The sequence below is a fragment of the Alternaria triticimaculans genome (assembly GCF_023758025.1).
Source record: "Alternaria triticimaculans strain BMP 0046 chromosome Unknown scaffold_33, whole genome shotgun sequence".
NCBI classification, from domain to species: domain Eukaryota; kingdom Fungi; phylum Ascomycota; class Dothideomycetes; order Pleosporales; family Pleosporaceae; genus Alternaria; species Alternaria triticimaculans.
This window is the reverse complement of record NW_026055990.1, coordinates 112,001-130,206: the sequence shown is the minus strand read 5'-3', so window position 1 is coordinate 130,206 and position 18,206 is coordinate 112,001. Positions and strand designations below refer to the sequence as shown.

The following is an 18,206-nucleotide window of genomic DNA, read 5'->3' as shown; positions in this document are numbered from 1 at the left end:
GCAGTCAGGGGAGGCCCCACTAGCGTACGCCTCATAGTCCCACATGCGAGTCGATCCGGGGTTGGTGTAGGACGAAATCCTTCGAGAAGTCTGGTGATTTGAGGGCGATTCAAAGGATCATTTACCTCGTCATCCAACGGCCGTGATAAGGCACGGAGCGATCGGTGGTGCTAGGAGCTGGTACGGTGTTTGGCGATCAGATGAGGGTCCCGAGCGCCGGAGGTATCTCCAAGCGGCGAATATGGACCACCAACGTAAGGATCAGCTGTAGTCTTCGGATGCGCAGATGTGCGCGCGGCGCAATCTGCAGCAGCAGGATTGCAGGTTTATATGCATTTTGTAGATGAGTTGAGATGAGCCTATAATGCTTAGGCCGAGTCATGGTCTTGCTTTCCCCCGCAGCCGCGATCGCTTGGCGACCGACAGCACCTGCAGACTCCGGCCTGCGAAGGGTCCTCCGATCATCAGCCAACACATCAAATCTTTGCGACGAGCGACATGGCGTTAAAGCAGTGCAGCATGTGCGATCGCACATTCACCAAGTGTACGTGGCTGCCGAACGCGTGTAGAAAGTGTACTGACCCCGATTCCAGTAGAGCACGTGAAGCGGCACGAGCGGTCCCGTTCGTCCATCTCAAACCTCCATCATCAGCAGTGAGCTAAACACCATCTCAGACACACGAGAGCGCCCCTATGAGTGCCCGACATGCAAAAAGCACTTCTCGCGCAGGTGAGGCCCCCAATGAAAAACCTCCGTACTAGCGTCCAACCTCTTCATATAGCGATGTCCTGTTTCGGCACTGCAAAGGCCATGCGCAGAATGCGATGAACCGGATGAAGAGCAATGAACAACAAAACACCAACGACCAGCAAGAGTTCCGACACAACTCCATGGACGAGAATCAAACATCACGACCATCTGCCTCACGGAACGTAAACGGCCCGACTCCAGCAGCAACACCATTAATCCGCGAAGACTCCAACTTCTCGCCCATGTCCAGGAGGAGAGAGTCGCAAATACCGCAGATCAATGTGAATAACCACTACAATGCGCATCTATCACCTCCCACGGATGGCCGTCATTCTTCATCGCGGTTACAACCGCCGTCACCCGGTGAGGACCGGATCGAAGCGCTGATCAACGCGGCCCAACATCTGGAGCCTGGAGCAGACACACCCTGGCGGTCACCATCGCCTATGATTATCGCGCGTGCCGAGAATGTCCAGATGTCGAATCGAAATCCTCATGAGAGTATGGGTCCACCTATTGACCCAGCTATGGAAGCCCTCTCGTTCTCGCCAGCCGGTCATGTCTCAAGTTTGGACCAGTGGGCTTTCGAACTCGTTCAGAGCAACAACCCAGTCCCCAATCGCACTCCTGCAGATGCGTTACAAACGTGGCTGTTTCCGCTCGAGGGCGATATGAACACTCCCCAAGGATCGCATCACCTCGGCGTGGAAGGCTTTTTCGAGCACGGAGCATTCCAAGCACTCCCAGAGAACCAGGCCAGTCCATCGGGCAGCAGTGTTTCAATAGCAAGCAGGGTGCCGCGAGAACGATTCCAGCGAGTCCAAAGTTGTTGGCCCTCCCGGAATCGCAAATCCTCCCGGCTTATGCCCGATCTGTGGCAGAACCTTGTAGCGTGTGAATGTACCAACATACTGTCGGAGGTCGGCTCTGGAGCTATGGAGACACCTATGAGTGAAAGAGAGCGGCGGAACTCGCGATGGGGATTGGATGAGGAGTGCAGAGGCAGACTCCAAAGCGCCTTGCACAACTTACCGGCATCTAATCCACCAAGATCCGAATCATATGGCGACACTGCGTCTTCGAGCGGGGATGCCGCAGGAAGTCCGAGCATCGAAGGTGTACAATTCCCCCCCGCCGAGATCTTAGACATCGCTCTAGAGATGTATCTCTACTACTTCCACCCAACCCTTCCGATTATCCACATTCCGACGTTCTCTGCAAAGAATGCGCCACGGCCATTACTTCTTTGCATGTGTCTCATCGGCCTGAGCATTCTTGGTACCGCAGGTGCAGCCAAGTTTGTCACTCGCACATTCCCGGTAAGCAACGCGAGAGCTGTACATCTCACATATACTGACCCTTGATAAGGCTGTGTTACAACTCGCGTTGGCCGAGCTACAGACCCTTCCAACAACAGATCATCCGCCGCATCGGCAAATGCGGATAATTGCCACTAGCTTGCTAGCCTTGAATCTAGCGTCTATCACAGGAGTAGGTAGCACTCATCGATCATGCAAGTCATGAGCTAACGTTCATGCAGCGGAAAAGCCGTATTGCGCAGGCAGAGAAGATGTATGCAGAGCTTATCGGGGTATGTGGCAATTTGTACTACGCTTTCGGACGTAAGACTAACATTCGTAGTTTGCGCAAAGTCAAGGTCTCTTCTCCGCCAACGAGGGTGTGAAGATAGATCCTCTCTTGGATGAGATGATCGATATCGACTCAAAGTGGAAGGCTTGGTCAAAGGTCGAATGCAGCAAACGCATCATCTTTGGTCTTATCGAAGCAGACTGCTGGTGGGCAGGCTACCTCTCGACAGCACCAATGATTCGCCCCGAGACAGTCCAGATTCTGCCGCCCTCAGATTACTCGCTCTACCACGTCAACAGTGCGGCGAAGTGGTTTCATCTCGTACAGCGCGGTGCGAGGATACACTCACAGAGGATAACACCATCGTTCCATCCGACCCCAGGCCTGAAGCTCGACGCGTCAAGTTTCCGATCATTATTGACTCTCCTCTTACTACGCATCTACGAGAGCAACGACAGGCTTGCTCCCGCGACAGGAAACCAGAAGCAGCTCGAGCCTTGGCGGATATACGCCGAAGATGCGCGGAGTCGAGATATCCTTCCCTTGCTGGTGAACCTCTCCGGTTCTTCAATAGACGCGCTTCGTACTGCGGATCTGAACTCTGCCGTCCTTTGGCACGCCTCCTGCATGGTGCTCGGAGCGAATATACGCTACTTTGAACTCGCAGCTGGACGTTCCGGTCCCGAACCTGCCGTCAACGCTCTAGAAGACATCTCGATGTGGTGCCAAACACCAAGCGCAAGAAGAAGCGTGTTACACGCTGCACACATATACAAGCTGCTCTTCGACCGTAAAGTCAGCGACATCGTCAACCCTCACAGCGTAGTTGCGCTGTTCCACGCTGCCCTCGTTCTAGGCCTATACATCTTCGCTCTTCCGCCGACAGACAACAGGCCCATGAGCGACTCTTGCATTGAGCTTCTCGACCTCGTGGATTGGATCTCCGTCGGCCAACTCGGTTTCATCGATACGCCACAATCGCCCATAGGATTCGGCGACGCCACCCAAGTCGTGAACTTCATACACCGCGGCGGTAGCTTCAGCATAACAGGCATCGCACTCGAAGGAGGGTATCTTGCTGCTCGCCGCACCCTGCTGCATTGTTCAGACCTCATGGAAGGCATGGGCCGATGGAAGAGCAGAACGTTCAGCCAGATACTACATATCATGAGCGACGATCTAACGGATTACGACGGTCGCGGCAACGACGATGGGGACGATGAGGTAGATGGCGAAGGGGAAGAGGGCGAAAGGAATTCCCGGTGACGGTTAGCGTCCTCTTCTCAGCAGTGTCTTTCAATCACTCAATTGCAAGGCCTGTGGGGAAGAGGATGATGGAGAGAACCAAAAAAAAAAAAGATCTATTGGTGGTCTTTGATTGTGATCAGAGCTAGTTCGGGACGCTTCAACAGCGTGGTATAGAACAGTACGGAGGGTTTGTTGGTCCGGGAAGGTGTATACGATTTGCATTGGGTGGCGTTGAGTCGCATAGTAACGGTGTTGCACAGCGACAGGCAGAGTTAGGATGCGGATCCGAGGTCTCGAAAAGCAATGTGTTTCTCATGGCCATCTACTTAATATATCATACTTCATTCCAATCATGCAGCGCGCGGTTTTCTCCTAGTAGTCCCCTTCTCTAGAAACACGGTAATAGTGTCGCACCGGAGCCCCGTCCCACTCTAGACCTTTAGCCCAGTCAGCTTCTCGATGAGCGTATCGAATGCTTTGCTACTGCAGTCAACGATTGATGCAGCAGTAGCCCAGAAGATAGCCGCTGGTATCATGCTGATGACAGTAATGAAAGTAGGGTATCGTGGGAGGCCGGCGGGCTGCTGCTGTTCTGGATCAGATGTACTATCTGACTCCTCAACATCGGCGTCATTCTCCTCGTCCTGCTCGATTAGCAAGTTTGGTCGACGTGGTGAAGGCAGTCTGGACTGCGGGCGTTGCAGGTCAATCCAATCTTCCATCTCGGAGTCCACGGTATCCGATGCGCTTTGGAGAAAGAGGGCTTTGTCACTGGCTTTCGCAGGAGTTCCGCACATGATCAAGTCGCCAGCTGGTCCGCCCTCCATGACAGTCTCTATCGGTGCAAGATCCATGTCCCGAAATTGATCTAGGTTTATCAGCTCCCTCTGCTCCGCCGCTTCCTCCTCTTCCACTCTAGCCTCCCGTGCTAGGTCGATAATTTCTGTCGGCGAAGAGGCACTGCGGCGGCACTTGTGCGGCGTGTTGTCTTTGAATTGGCGAGAATCAAAGTAACTGGGAGTGTTCGTCAAAGGCGTGTCTGGCGTAGTATCAGAGGGCGCAAAGTCGATATGTCTGCCGTTGGGAGTCTGAACGACGGCGCGGGCCGGAGAAGGGAACGCGATGAATGAGGTTGACACTGGTAGTGCATCTTCAGACGCACGACGGACGTTGCGGGATGAGATTTGCGCGCGAGGTAGGTCGCAGTATGCTTCAAAGGACTGTTACATATTCAGTATACGTCGATGAAGCTCTCCATGGTGGGTACTCACACCAAGCGCACTGGTGGCCAACTGTTCGTCTTCCACTGGGTGCATCCCAATATCTTCTTGGAGAGTCTTGAGATCACTGACCTCATCGATAGCTAACACCTGGCTTGACACACCGTGGTTTAGTGCGTCGGTGTCAAAGACGCCGTCTGTCGCAGCAATCGCTGATGCGCATTCCTGCTGTCGACGTTGCTCCATCAAGTCTTTTTCGATCGAAGCGCGACGAAGCTGCAACTTGCCAGGCTCATCAGGCGTGGGTTTATCGCGGGTATAGAAGCTGCTGTAGTCCTGAACAGGCGCAGATGGCGCAGTCTTACCAGGAAGATTCATAACATCCTCGATTGTGTCCCCGGCTTCCTTTCCGTCTATACCGAAAGCATCTTCGCCATCGCTCAGTTCCATACTGTCATCTTCGTCTTCGTAGCCTTGCTCTCTCTCGTCGCCACGATCGAACCCTTCGTCTTCATAAGCGGGTCGCTCCTCACCGATGCTATCAGTAGGTGTCGCAGTGAGATCGAGCTTCCTTGCGGGTGTTTCGTCAAAGTATGACGTTGTGGAGAGAGGTGAAGGGCTGCGTACGTCATGGAGAATCTTTTGGAGGGTGCGACAATCGGCTGGGGAGAAGTTGGAGCCCCGTGAGTTGGTGGGTGTTGAGCGTGAGCTCATATCGTCGTCGCCTTGCAGAGATTGGCTGTCGTCTAATAAGGCTGGTCGAAGTGATGTCGAAGGCATCACGGTCGGCGGTGGCTGCGGAACATCTTGGGTCTTGTTGTTTGGTGACGACATGATAAACACGTGGAATAATGCTTCTCTGGTTGAGGTAGTCGCGATCAAAATGGAAGGCGACTGCGAGGGAGCGACGATGCGTGGTATGGAAGAGCACTGGTCTAAGTGGACACGACAAACAACAAACAAGCGCGATGACGAAATCAGAAGAGGGCAAGCACGTCTGAACAAAGTTGGGATAAATAATAACAGGCGCACGCGACAGCCAAATCAGCGTGCCTACAACCTAACACCTTCCTCACCAACACGCACACCCCTCAATACGTATCCGTCCCTCCTAGCTTCAGCCGCTTCTCTCGAGATCGTCTCCTTAGTCTCCTCACTGCGCGGCTTCCATCTCACCATGTACGGCTTCGCCATGGTCGTGCTTCCGACAGCATCAAACGCTCCATCGCTGGTATCTACCTGCACTTCATTCCCCTGTTGATCTTTCGGCGGCAAGATGTCGAAAGCCCATAACAGCTTGGCTAGCACGATGAACATACTATTCTCGGCCAGATGCACGCCCGAGCAGATCCTGCGACCCGCACCAAAGGCCCAGTGGTCGCGGTTTGCAGCTGGGCCGGCCGCATAGTGTCCACTTCCATGAGGGTGATTGAGGTAGCGTTCAGGTTTGAAGCTATGAGGGTCTTCGAACACGTTGGAGTCGTAGTGAATCGGGTATTGTTGTAGACATACGACTGACTTGGCAGGTATGTGGATACCTTTGTATGTTATTGGCGCAGTTGTGTAATGCGGCGTACCGATGTTGGTGACAGGGCGTAAGCGTAGAGTCTCTTTGGCGATGGCACGAATATAGGGCAGTCCTGGTTCATCTTCGAATGTTGGTGACCGGGAAGGTGGAACGACACCTCTGATTTCGTCGATTGCTCTCTGTCGTGCGTCCGGGTTCGCGCTGAGGTAGAGAATAGCAGTGTTGAGTGCCGCGGATGTTGTCTCACTTCCCGCTTCGATCATGCTACCAGCTAGGAACGCCGCCTGCAGTTCACTGATACCTTGCTTCTCGTAATCGCTCTCGATGACTAGAGGCGTAAGGGGTCAGGATATACCTCACATGAAATTCTCATAGCGGCATCACTTACATTGCTTGACGAAGCATTCCGGGGCCTGTTTGGTCTCCATCTGAGTCTTGAGTGTACTCCAGAAAGACATCCACAAATTGGCTTGTTTATCAAAGTAAGGCTTCACGCCCTTACGCCACCATTGTAGTTGCGGGGGGAGCTTGCCGAGAAACGGAAGCGTGTCTGCTAGGTACGTCCCTGGTTTCGCGATCGTGGAGAAGTCGTTCATTATGTCGTAGATACCGTGCACTTCGTCGCAATCCTGCCACATGTCAGCATTGATATTCTCATTTGTTCAAAAGCGCTACTCACCCATTCTGGAATGCGTCTCCCGTACGTGCTAGTCATGATGACGCTCACAGTGTATCTTCGGATGGCCTTGTAGCTAACTCCGTTCCCTATCGCTGCATCTGCACCCTTCAGTATCTCTTCAAGCAACATCTTCGCCTCAAAATCCTGACTGGGCTTGAACGTCGCACTGACAGCAGGTGTCAAAAGCTTATGACTGATGCCTCTCAGCTTCCGCCATTCCGGTCCATATTCCATAAACAGGAATCGCATGCCACCACCAAGTGCATCACCAGATACCGGCAACGGCGTTCGAGAGCTTGTATGGGCAGATTGTTTATCCAGAATCTCCTTGCATGCTTCGGGTGAGCAGATCATGTACCAGTCGTTCCAGCCAAGACGAATCTTGTAGACTTCGCCGTACTCGCGAGCCCACGCGGTGATCTGCTGGTGCGGTTGCTGGCCCAATTGATGTGCATTCCCAAGAACCGGAAGACTAGCGGGACCTGGCGCGGCTTTCGTGCCAGTTGGCGGTCTGTTGCTGTATCGCCTGTATAGTAGAAAGATCCAAAAGGAGAATAGGAGGAAAGTGATGGCATACATGTGGGGCTGCGTGAAGATGATGCCGCTCAAGGAGTGTTCAGAAGGAAACTTCAACAGAAGTATCTAGATAGGAGCGAGTATTGCGTCTAACAATCCGCCTAGTTCAATGATCTGACCTGCGCGGATATCCCCATAGTATATGAACGTATCGCGAAGCGTAGAGTGTTTGATGCACCATCATGCAGGTTCCCCACATGTTCGGGTGGATGAATCCTACCTAGGTACCCTTTGCATACCTAGAGCGGGAGAGGGGAATGCGGAGTAAGTCCTGAAGCTATGCTGGTGAGCTTGTTTGGACATGTGCGTTACTCCAACTTCCGACGTATCCGGTCCGTATGCAAAGACCTTGTTGTGATGTTGGGGAAGGTCTTCTGGCGCGTCCGCGCGGTGCTTCCAAGATCGCGCGCCGATGCAAGCACGGCCCATTCGTCATGTCGTCCTTACCAAGGACAGGTCGCGTACTGCTAACTTTGTCTGCTCACTACCTCTATTGCGATGACATGCGCAGGATGATTAGATTATCTCAGATAATCAGAGTGCGCGACGGAGGCCGAGCGACCCTGGATCCGGAATTTTGGCAGTCCTTTAGTCAGCCGTCCCTGTCGGCTCTTCGTAGCCACCGAGCGCATCCATCGTTCCTCCAGGCAGCCAGAGAATCGTGATTCAGGCGCGCAACAAGCTCACGAGGCGCGTCATAGAGTCCATTCAGCTCTCCGTATAAAGGCTTGCGCGTATAATCTCATAACTGACATCGTAGGATATGCTTACTCGTCTCACAGCTCGCACGCCTTTGCGCTTCCTCACATCCAGCCTGTATATGTCGAGTCTGCGCCCGTCGAACCTCCAATCGTGGAACGTCCCGAACACATTACCGCGCACGATGTCCACCTCTACCTTCTCACTCGACCCTGCCATCTTCAACAAGACACTGTACAAAAAGATAACAGACATATGGTTCCCTGGCGTCGACACCAGCGGCAAGGAGTTTGACATGAGCATCGCAAAGCGCTGGTTCGCAGGCACCCCCGAAGAGCGACTAGCACTAGACGGCCAATGTAGGGATGTTTGCGGCAAAGCCCTTGAGGCTATTGGCCCAGAAAAGTTCCCAGAAGCGGATGCGCAACCTTTCTTAGACGAGATTGCGCGCGTCGCTGAGGAAGAGAACAAAGCAGATGGCGCGACAGGAGAAGACGCCGCGTGGACAGCACTCAGCTTCGCACTTCTGTTAGATCAGATGCCTCGCAATATCTACCGCACAGACGAAGGGCTGCGCCTGGTGTATGGGCATTACGATCGCATGGGCGATGCGCTCGTTCGCAACCTTCTATCTCCCGCATCGCCCATTGGCCGCCCCGACAAACATCCTGCGCTCCGTTTCTCTGCCGCGCATAGGACTTGGTTCTACATGCCGCTTATGCATTCCGAAGACCTGTCCGCCCACGATCTCGCCGAGGAGATAATAGCGGAGTTCGCGCAAGAACTCGAGGGGTTGGACGGATACAATGGCACGAAGATGTTGATTGAGAACTACCAGAAAGCTGCGAAGGAACACAGGGATCCAGTGGAGCGGTTTGGTAGGTATCCGCATCGAAATGCTGCCTTGGGTAGGACCAGTATAGAGGAGGAGAGGAGGTTTATGGAGGAGGGCGGCGCAACATTTGGGGTTGCGCAGAATCAGAAGGGTAACACTGCGAAGTCAGATGGAACGTAGATAACCTAGTAGATGCTGAATTATTGCTATCCTCGTCATGGCCTCCCAATGTGTGTGTATGCGTGTTCAAAAGTTTTCCAGATTGATGTGCTAGTAGTGCAACACAGACGCAATACTACAGTCTCTCCCCCGGTCCGGGTGCCTGGCGTAGATTTCAACCCTTTTTTAGCTAATGAAAGAGCGCAGCAAGAGTAAAGTAGATATCTTTGTAAAGAATAAACCTCTTAAATAAGGCTCTATTTACTAGCATTTCTTCTTAATAAGGGTAACGCAATGCTAGCAAAGTGCGTAGTACCTAGCAACAAGAGATTTAACAAATTACAACTCCTAAAATCGCTAAGACGCAGTAGGCACCCGAACTAGAGGGGAGACTGTCGATTGTAACCGCAATGCAAGTATTCTTCCTGTCACGAGATAGAGTATCACGTCGTTGCGCACAAAACATATAAAGTCTTAACGCGCTATCGTACAACCAAGTTGATTTGCTTGACAGGAGCATGTATATCTGTTAACCCTTCAATCTAAATATCTCAATAACCTACCTAATAATGCAAAAAGAGGTTCTGCTACCAATCCTAGTCTCTCTAACCCCGCCAGGGCCTCCAGAAGCGCAAAAAGATAGGTCTTACCGCGACTCGAACGCGGGGCCTCTCGCAAGCTATACTTAGGTTTGCAAGCGTCCAAAGACGCTTAACGCAGAGTTTACCAGAGATTCACGTCGGGCTTTCGCAGCGTGTAGTAGTATAATTCTTGCTTTTATCTAGTGTATAAACCCTGCCTCTAAGCTTAGCTAATGTCTATCATCGCTGTACAGCTTACAACTATTTCTAAGAATAACTTAAGACTTCTAACTTTCTTAAAGATTAAAGAGCATCTTATTATTAGGTCTCTTATTATTACTACCTTAGATATAATCTCTATAGGCTATCTTCTCTAGTCTTTAAGTATTATTAAAGTTATAATTATTATTATTATTATCTTTAAGATTAGAATTACTATTATACTTCTTCTTTCTAAGCTCTTAGCCTATATTAGATTTATTATCTATCTTCTTACTTTTCTTAATAATCTTAGTATTATACTCTAATTTTAGTAGTGTAAAAGGCGCTAGAATACTATTATAAAACTTATTTAAGTTCTTAACCTTATAAAAGGTATAACTATTCTTACTTATCTTATTTATAGTCTTTAGAGTAATAGTAGTTATCTTCTTAGTACTTTCTACTAGAGTTCTAAGAGTAATAACTATAATATTAGATATTAATATTCTCTTAGTAATTTTAAGTTCTAGTAAGTGCGTAACTATAAGAAGAGTTCTTAGGTAAGAATAATTTTAATAGGTTAGCGTATAATAGAATTAAGCTAATATTTAATAAATAAAAGATAAGCTCTTAGAAGCGCTAGCTATATTAAAAGAGATTCTATCTATAGAATTACATATCTCTTAAAGAAACTATAAAAACAACTATAGTATATTACTAGAATTTATAAAAGTGTAGTTCTTCTTAATAAGTATAATATAAGTAATTATAGAAGCTTTATATAGAGACTTTAATACTAGCACTAGAAGTAAATAAGTAGTAGTCTTAAAGAAATTAGCTAGATATTATCTAGTAAGTAGATTAGTAGTTAATATACTAGTTAGAACAGCGTTTATTAGATACTTATTAATATTAACTCTAGTAATATTCTTCTAGTGCTTAAGAAACTTTTAGTTCTTAGTTTTATCTAACTTTACATACACTATAAGAGCTAAAATTAGTAAGATATAAGTTCTAGACTAACTACTATAAAGAGTCTTAATCTTATCTTAAGATTTACTACTAGAGCTTTAAATATTAAGCCTGTCTCTAGTATAGTATATAAAGCGCTTTTTAGAACTATTACTAAGAACTTCTACTAGAAGTATAAAAGAACTAATTATCTACTAGTAATCTTTACTATATATCTTAAGTAATAGTTCTTTCTAGCTAAGAATATATTAGTTTTAGTTATTTCTAGAAGTAACTACGTTAGCTAGTTAGGTAGCACAAATATAGATTTTATAGCCTCTAATAGTAGCGCTACTAGAAGTTAATATAGTTATAATCTATAGTTTCTAGTTTCTCTTTTACTCTTTATAGATAGCCTTCTTTAGAGATAAGAATTAAGTTAGTTTAGCCTTTAGTTAGTCTATATTCTTAATTCTTTTATATATAGCTTTTTCTTATATAAATACTTTTATAGCGTTAATAGTTTTCTACTTAACTCTAGTAAACACGTAGCTAAAATTATAGTCTATAAAGAGTATCTTCTAGAGTAAAACTATAATCTTACTATAAAGCTCTTTATAGGTCTAGTTTCTAGATATATTCTAGAGTAGGTTAAGCGCTATACCTATACTAAACTAAACAAGCTAGTAAATATAAAAGAAAAGAGTTATAGCTTTAACTAAAGGTAAACCTACTTAGATAAGATAACTAGAGTAATAGTAAGGTATAACTATAACTTTATTATCTCTATCTACTCTAATTATATAAATATAGAGTTATCTAAAGAGCTATAGAAAGTAATCTAAATCTAAATTAACGTTTAATAATTACTAGGTCTTAAAGAATAATTTAATAGTAAGAGGCTTAAATAATATAAAAGTATAGTAAAAGAGTAGCTAACTATATATAAGAAGAATAAGTAGTTTAGTTATACTAAGATATCTAAGTAAGAGTTTACTAGCTTTTATATAATTAGCTTTATCTTTCTTAAACTATAGAAATAGATTTATAAAAGAAAGATATCTAGACTTAGATATAGTTTTTATAGTTTCTAACTTAAAGGTAGAACTAGCTAGCTTTTTCTAGTACGTAAGATAGTTAAAGTATAAATTAATAATATTAGTAGATTAATATCTACTCTAGTAGAAAGTACTATCTTTATAGTTATTCTGCCTAATATCTAATACTATAGTTATTAATAAAGCGTAACTAATAAAGAGTATAGCTAGAGTAGCTTAATCTTATAAATACTTTTAGAGCTTACTAGAAAAGTTATACTTATCTACTTCTATTAAAACTAGATTCTTAGTAGTATATTTACAGGCGTAATTAATATATATCTTAATAGACTTCTTAATATCTTCTAAGTAGAGTTAAAGTAGCTATAGAAGACTAGATATCTTTATTTATAATATTAAAAATGTATCTTTATTATCTATATTTATAAGTAAAATTATATCTTTACTACTAGCTTATATATTAATAACGCTAAGACTAAATAGTAAAATAAAAAGTTACTTACGTAGATTAGATAAAATAGCTAATAACGTAGAACCTAATATTACGTCTATAATAATATCTACTTAGATATTATTAATAATTTCTAGATACTTCTTTTTAGTAACCTTAAGAAAATAGCTAAACTATATATTTAACTTACCTAAGGCGTAGCTAATAATCTAGGTGTAGCGTAACTAGGCGTAACTACTAGTTATTTTATAATAGTAAATAGTCTAACGTATATATATATATTTAGCTTCTTTAATAGAGTCTACTAGTTTAAGCTAGTAGAAGAGCTTATTATTTATATTATAACTTATATCTATAAGTAGGCTAAGAACTATATAGAACTTATTAATTATAAATTTAAATATATAGATATAGAATATAGTAGTATTAGAGTCTATAGCTATTTTAGAATTAATAGTTATTAGATTAAGTAATATATAAAGTTTCTAACTAGTAATCTTAAAAAAATTTTAAAGTAGTAAGACTTATAATATTATATTATTAAGCTTATAAAATATTAGTTAGTTTAGTTTATATTTAATTCTACATTATAAAACTTATAATATTAGAAGTGCTTACTTAAAGAACTCTATCTATAGTAATAGTAATATAATATTACTACGCTTAAGTTACTTAACTAGAAGACTAAAGACTATATTCTATAATTACTTAAGAGTTATATATTCTAAACGTAGAAGTTTACTCTATAGTAGTAGACTAAATCTACTCTTAATCTTATTATCTAAAGCTTACTCTTTCTATAGTTTATTAAGATTACGTGTAAAGCTACCTATTAAATAAGAATATATTTTACTAAACTTTATCTTTAGCTACTTAGTCTTAACTATCTTTAAAAAGCTTTAATTACTAGCTCTATTTTATAAACTTTAAATATACTACTATAGCTAAGCTAAGCTACTATATTTTTCTTTTATAAGCTCTTACTCTTTATTATAAAAATTTTACTTTAAGAAAACTATAGTCTTTATATTATAAGCTTACTTAATACTTTTATTATATAGCTTTTACTAATAAAATAAAGAAAAATTTATAGCTTATACTAAAACTATATAAATTTTACTAGTATTAATAATTTATAATAGCGTCTTTTAGCTTATAAGTTTAAGAGTATATAGTATCTTATTATTTATATTTATACTTATAACTAAATTTAGAAGACTACTATTTAAGAAGATAATAAAAGTTAAGTAAGATAGAAAAGAATTACTAGCTTAAACTTAAGAAATTAGTATTACTTAATTATAAGTATTTTATTCTACTAAGTATTAGTCTAGGCTATTTAAGTAGTTAAGTCTATATTCTAGAAATTTAAGCTAAAGGCTCTATAACTCTTTGCTATAAGTTGCTCTCTATAATGTTTTAACGCGGCTTGTTGTTAGGCAAAGTAAGGATGTCTAAAATAGAAGGCTAGCTATGCAATCTGCTGTAATCGTGTAGCTGCGAGCTAGCTTTATCGCTAATAGAGTGCGGAGTTTAGTCTGCTATTGTACTATTAGCTTACGATGCTGGTGTGAGGGGTAGGCGAATCTGCAGAATGACTCGCGGGCGTGTGGGATGCGTACCGACTTTTTACGCGCTAGTGCTAACCGATGGATCTAAGCCCTAAGAGTTCTACCTAGGTAACCAATGACGCTTACTAAAGCCAAAACACTGGGCTCGAGACAACTGCAGCCAGGATAGTGGCGCAACACGAGGTTTGCTATCATCAGCAGCACCACAAGACTCGTACCCATACACTGGCACAACTGTTATCGGACAGCAGTCAGCACATTGTATGATGTTTGTGTCTTCCGTAATGCATCGGAGGTGGCCGAACCTTCCTTTGTCGCCATAGCTCAGTGCCCCACTGGCAAACCTCGGCTGGCGTCATCCAGTTTCCCCCAATGATCCCCGCGTCGCGTCGCACTCTTCTCTTCCTTCCTTTCCTTTCCCCACCATGTCAACAACCGCCGTACCAAAGTTCAGCCCTGGTGAAGCTGTGACCGAGAAGGATGGGTTGATCCATGGCGTTTCGGCGCAGGAGCTGCAGGTTTTGGGCGAGCAATGCTTTGATGCTAGGGCGAGGGCTTACTGTATGTTTTTCAGGCTTTTACTACGCAGCGTATGATGGTAGAGGGTGTTGAGGATATTTTGGTTGGAGATTGGTACTAACAGAATGTTTGATCAGGCCCATACTCCCTCTTCCGCGTCGGCGCATCCCTCCTCCTGACCACCTCCTCCGCAACCGACACATCCGCCGCGCACACTATAATCGGCGCAAACGTAGAAAACGCGGCTTACCCAGTTGGAACATGCGCTGAGCGTGTTGCCATGGGTACAGCCGTTATCGCAGGCCACCGCATCGGAAGCTTCAAGGCTGTTGGCGTTACAACCGACATCGACGACTTCTGCTCGCCGTGCGGAATGTGCAGACAATTCCTGCGCGAGTTTCTGGCACTAGAGACGCCCATCTTTATGTTCAACAAGGAAGGAAAGTGGATTGTGAGGACAATGGGCGAGCTGCTCCCGCTCAGCTTTGGGCCTGACGTGCTGCCACCGAGGGAACAGCTGAGGAAGAACCAGGAAGATGATAAAGCGAAGACGGCATAGAGTGTGTCATGGGAAGCAGGCATTGGCGGCGTTGTGAGGCAGATACCAGGGGTTTAAGCATCTTGAAGGGCGTTGGCGGGAGGTGTACGGATATGATGGTGACTGGCTGTCAGAATCGGGTGGTGAATGCTATACAACAGAGCTTCAAAGCTCACAAATGCACATCTTAAAATCTTCCTCACAACTGCATCTCCATCATGCGTATACTTATTGGAGCTGTCCGTAAACGAAGCTACCCAGACCCTTCCCTGCCTCTCCCTGCCCCACGAGAGCCCCGCGGAAGCCACCATGCAGCCCGATAAGCTGCTGATAAGCTGCCAACCCAGCCAGCAATCGCACGCCTGCTCCGCATCTCCGCGCCCCGTGGATATGTACACTGACATAATACCTCCTGCCCAAGCAAGCAGCTCTCAATCAATAGCTAACAATGATGTGATGTCCTATAGACGCGCTGGTGCGCGTGCCTTCTTTTTCACGTAGTCCTTCGTTCATTGCGAATTCTTGATACCCAAGACCCGTGGAGATTTGTGACCATGGCCAACAACACGAATGGAAGTGGAGTGAGAGATGCGGGTATCACAGATTCGGAGCATTTTTCGCCATATAGAGCAGATGGGAAATTGGTGAGTTGTTGTCATCTTGGGAAACGAAACGCAACATTGGCTAACATTGCGTTCTGATGTAGTACGGCTTCGTATGCGTAGTAACAGGCGCAACACAACCCGTAGGCAAAGCAATCGTCGCTGAACTCGCCGGTACATCACAACCCCTCAACCACACCCACAACCACTTGCTAACACTCCTCCCAGCCCACGGCGCAGCATGCATATACGCCTGCTCTTCCCTCCCCTCCGAACCCTACGCCGAACTCGCCGACTCAATAAACGCGCAATACCCAAACACAAAAGTAATCGGCTACCCCTACAAGATCAACTCCGAAGAAGACACCCTCGCCCTCATCGACGACGTGCTGAACTCCTGGGGCCGCCTCGACGTCTGGACGTCTTCGACCGGTCTACTCGGCCCGCCGTCCATCAATCAAACTGGTCCAAAAGATCTGTACGCCGCGTTTGACACGAACGCCATGCCGGCTTTCTTCGCCCTCAAGTACGCGCCGGCTGCTATGCAGAAGACGACGCCCAAGGGGAGTTATCCTAATGCTGCGCCGAAAGATGTTCCGTATGGGAGTATTATCGTTGTGACTAGTGTTGCGGGGACGTATGGTGGGTGCTGGGCGCCTGCTTTTACTATGGCGTCGCATGCCGCGCTTGGTGTTGTGCGCTCTGGCGTTTTGGTGCTCAAGGGGACGGGGGTGCGTATCAATGCCATCACGGCTGGGCAGATTGATGTGGGTGTTGATCTGAAGGACTGCGGTGTCAAGGAGATGGCGCAAGGCCAATTCCCGCCTGCTGCGTTACAAGGGGAAGAGAGTCAGAAGAGGACGATTGGGCTAGAGAGGGCGGGTAGGCCGGAGGAGGTGGGTAGGACGGTGGGGTTCCTGGCGAGTGGATTCAGTAGTTATATTACGGGCGCTGAGTTGAGGGTTGATGGCGGGGCGGGGGTTATGAACCCCATCACTGTTCCTGTTTAGAAGGGATGGATAGCCGATGGATAGCTGAATTATTCCGGCATGTCGCGTCGTAGTATCGTACAAGAGCCTTCCAACCTTCCTACACACCATCTAATGTTGCAGCACAACCGGCGCCCCCTTCTCCCAATTCTCAATGCTCTCTTTGATGTTGACCCAATACCTCAACTTAACCGCCTCGCTCTTCGCTGCCTCTAAATCGTCCCTCTTAAATGCCTTGTCAATTATCTCCGTACTCTCCGCTATCCTCTCTTCATTCCTCTCCCGCATCTCCACCAGATCTTCTTCGCTTTCTGCCTCTTCTATGCTCTCTCTGGCGTCCAAGACCTCCATCAACAGCTCCGGGTCTTCTACCTTCGCTGTCTCATCTTCTGCTACCTCTATTCCGCGTAAGGATAGCAGATATTGTGCTCTTAGAAGCGGGTTCTGGAGTGTTTTGTAGGCCTCGTTGATGCGTGATGAGAGGGCTTCGGCGCGTTTCTTGTCGGCTTGTGGATGTAGATCGGGGTGGGCGCGGGCTTGTAGTTGGAGGAATTCCTTCTTGAGAGCGGGGAGGTCGATGGCGAAGGGGCCTTCTGGGGGCGGGCCGGATGGCAAGGAGTTGGGGAAGAAGGCGTAGTGTGTTTGTGGGACCTGGGACGATTGCGCTGTGGAAGATTGCTGTGTCTCGAATGGCTTTTCGACTTTATTCGAGCTGGAAGAGGAGGATTGAAATCGACGTGATATCGTCTGGGGCGGCATGCGATGTGCGCAGAGCATGCACGGTGTTGCGCTTGGTCGCGTACGGAACGGCGAAGTGGTGGGCTCGGTGAGAGATGTGCGGATTCTGCGCGCTGCAGATGAACGTACGGAGCGCATTATGGAGATATCAGGAGGTGTATAGGATGGTGATTAGGATACGCGATGCGGTGGTGAGTTTCGTGGCCAGAGTGAGTCTTCTAGAAGCGCAGAGGCGAGAGATTTCCGCATTGAGTTCCGAATGGTTACGTCATCCGTCGCCGTCTCTCACCCACGGCGATATTGAGGAATGCCGATGCATATGCACTAGATACGTTCAAGGAGCTTTGTACGGCATTTCGTGCACTATGAACAATTTGAGTCATAGTCTGCACGCGGCCTAGGTGAAACCTGGCCGTCTGGATCTTTTGAATATTTTACCATACACAGGAAGCTGACTACAAGAGTAACTTCCAAAGTGCTTTGACTTGATTAATGTACCCCAGGGATAGACTGCGTCTCTTGCAATAAGAGCAGCCCCTTCTAGTGTCTCAACGACACTGACAGGATCATCCACAGACAACGCCACGGATTCGCGTAGAGAGCATCGTTACTGCCGAGGTATCGCAGCCCACACGGCTTGTTGTGCTATTCTAGCTATGTATGTTCGCGGATGTATTCGAGCCATCGGGCTGACTTCGCGACGTGCTTGATAGTTCATTACT

General features: G+C 46.4%; 7 protein-coding genes across 7 annotated transcripts; 4 read left to right on the top strand and 3 right to left on the bottom strand.

The window, feature by feature from the left end:
• Positions 1-834: 834 nt before the first annotated feature.
• J4E78_010493 (uncharacterized protein) lies at positions 835-3,607 on the top strand (the record flags this gene model as incomplete). The annotated part of the gene is made up of 4 exons (XM_049371071.1): positions 835-2,070; positions 2,120-2,242; positions 2,292-2,342; positions 2,393-3,607. 4 exons carry the CDS (start codon positions 835-837, stop codon positions 3,605-3,607), a joined length of 2,625 nt encoding a protein of 874 aa, XP_049217224.1.
• A 413-nt stretch (positions 3,608-4,020) lies between these two features.
• Positions 4,021-5,643, bottom strand: J4E78_010492 (uncharacterized protein; the record flags this gene model as incomplete). The annotated part of the gene is made up of 2 exons (XM_049371070.1): positions 4,021-4,809; positions 4,861-5,643. 2 exons carry the CDS (start codon positions 5,641-5,643, stop codon positions 4,021-4,023), a joined length of 1,572 nt encoding a protein of 523 aa, XP_049217223.1.
• A 219-nt stretch (positions 5,644-5,862) lies between these two features.
• Positions 5,863-7,595, bottom strand: J4E78_010491 (uncharacterized protein; the record flags this gene model as incomplete). Its single annotated transcript, XM_049371069.1, has 3 exons — positions 5,863-6,665; positions 6,726-6,966; positions 7,017-7,595. 3 exons carry the CDS (start codon positions 7,593-7,595, stop codon positions 5,863-5,865), a joined length of 1,623 nt encoding a protein of 540 aa, XP_049217222.1.
• Positions 7,596-8,475: 880 nt separating this feature from the next.
• On the top strand, positions 8,476-9,306 carry J4E78_010490 (uncharacterized protein; the record flags this gene model as incomplete). The annotated part of the gene is made up of 1 exon (XM_049371068.1): positions 8,476-9,306. The coding sequence occupies one exon, from the start codon at positions 8,476-8,478 to the stop codon at positions 9,304-9,306; it is 831 nt and encodes a 276-aa protein (XP_049217221.1).
• Positions 9,307-14,523: 5,217 nt separating this feature from the next.
• J4E78_010489 (uncharacterized protein) lies at positions 14,524-15,176 on the top strand (the record flags this gene model as incomplete). Its single annotated transcript, XM_049371067.1, has 2 exons — positions 14,524-14,659; positions 14,755-15,176. 2 exons carry the CDS (start codon positions 14,524-14,526, stop codon positions 15,174-15,176), a joined length of 558 nt encoding a protein of 185 aa, XP_049217220.1.
• A 533-nt stretch (positions 15,177-15,709) lies between these two features.
• On the top strand, positions 15,710-16,767 carry J4E78_010488 (uncharacterized protein; the record flags this gene model as incomplete). Its single annotated transcript, XM_049371066.1, has 3 exons — positions 15,710-15,799; positions 15,862-15,931; positions 15,986-16,767. 3 exons carry the CDS (start codon positions 15,710-15,712, stop codon positions 16,765-16,767), a joined length of 942 nt encoding a protein of 313 aa, XP_049217219.1.
• Positions 16,768-16,857: 90 nt separating this feature from the next.
• Positions 16,858-17,622, bottom strand: J4E78_010487 (uncharacterized protein; the record flags this gene model as incomplete). Its single annotated transcript, XM_049371065.1, has 1 exon — positions 16,858-17,622. The coding sequence occupies one exon, from the start codon at positions 17,620-17,622 to the stop codon at positions 16,858-16,860; it is 765 nt and encodes a 254-aa protein (XP_049217218.1).
• Positions 17,623-18,206: the final 584 nt, after the last annotated feature.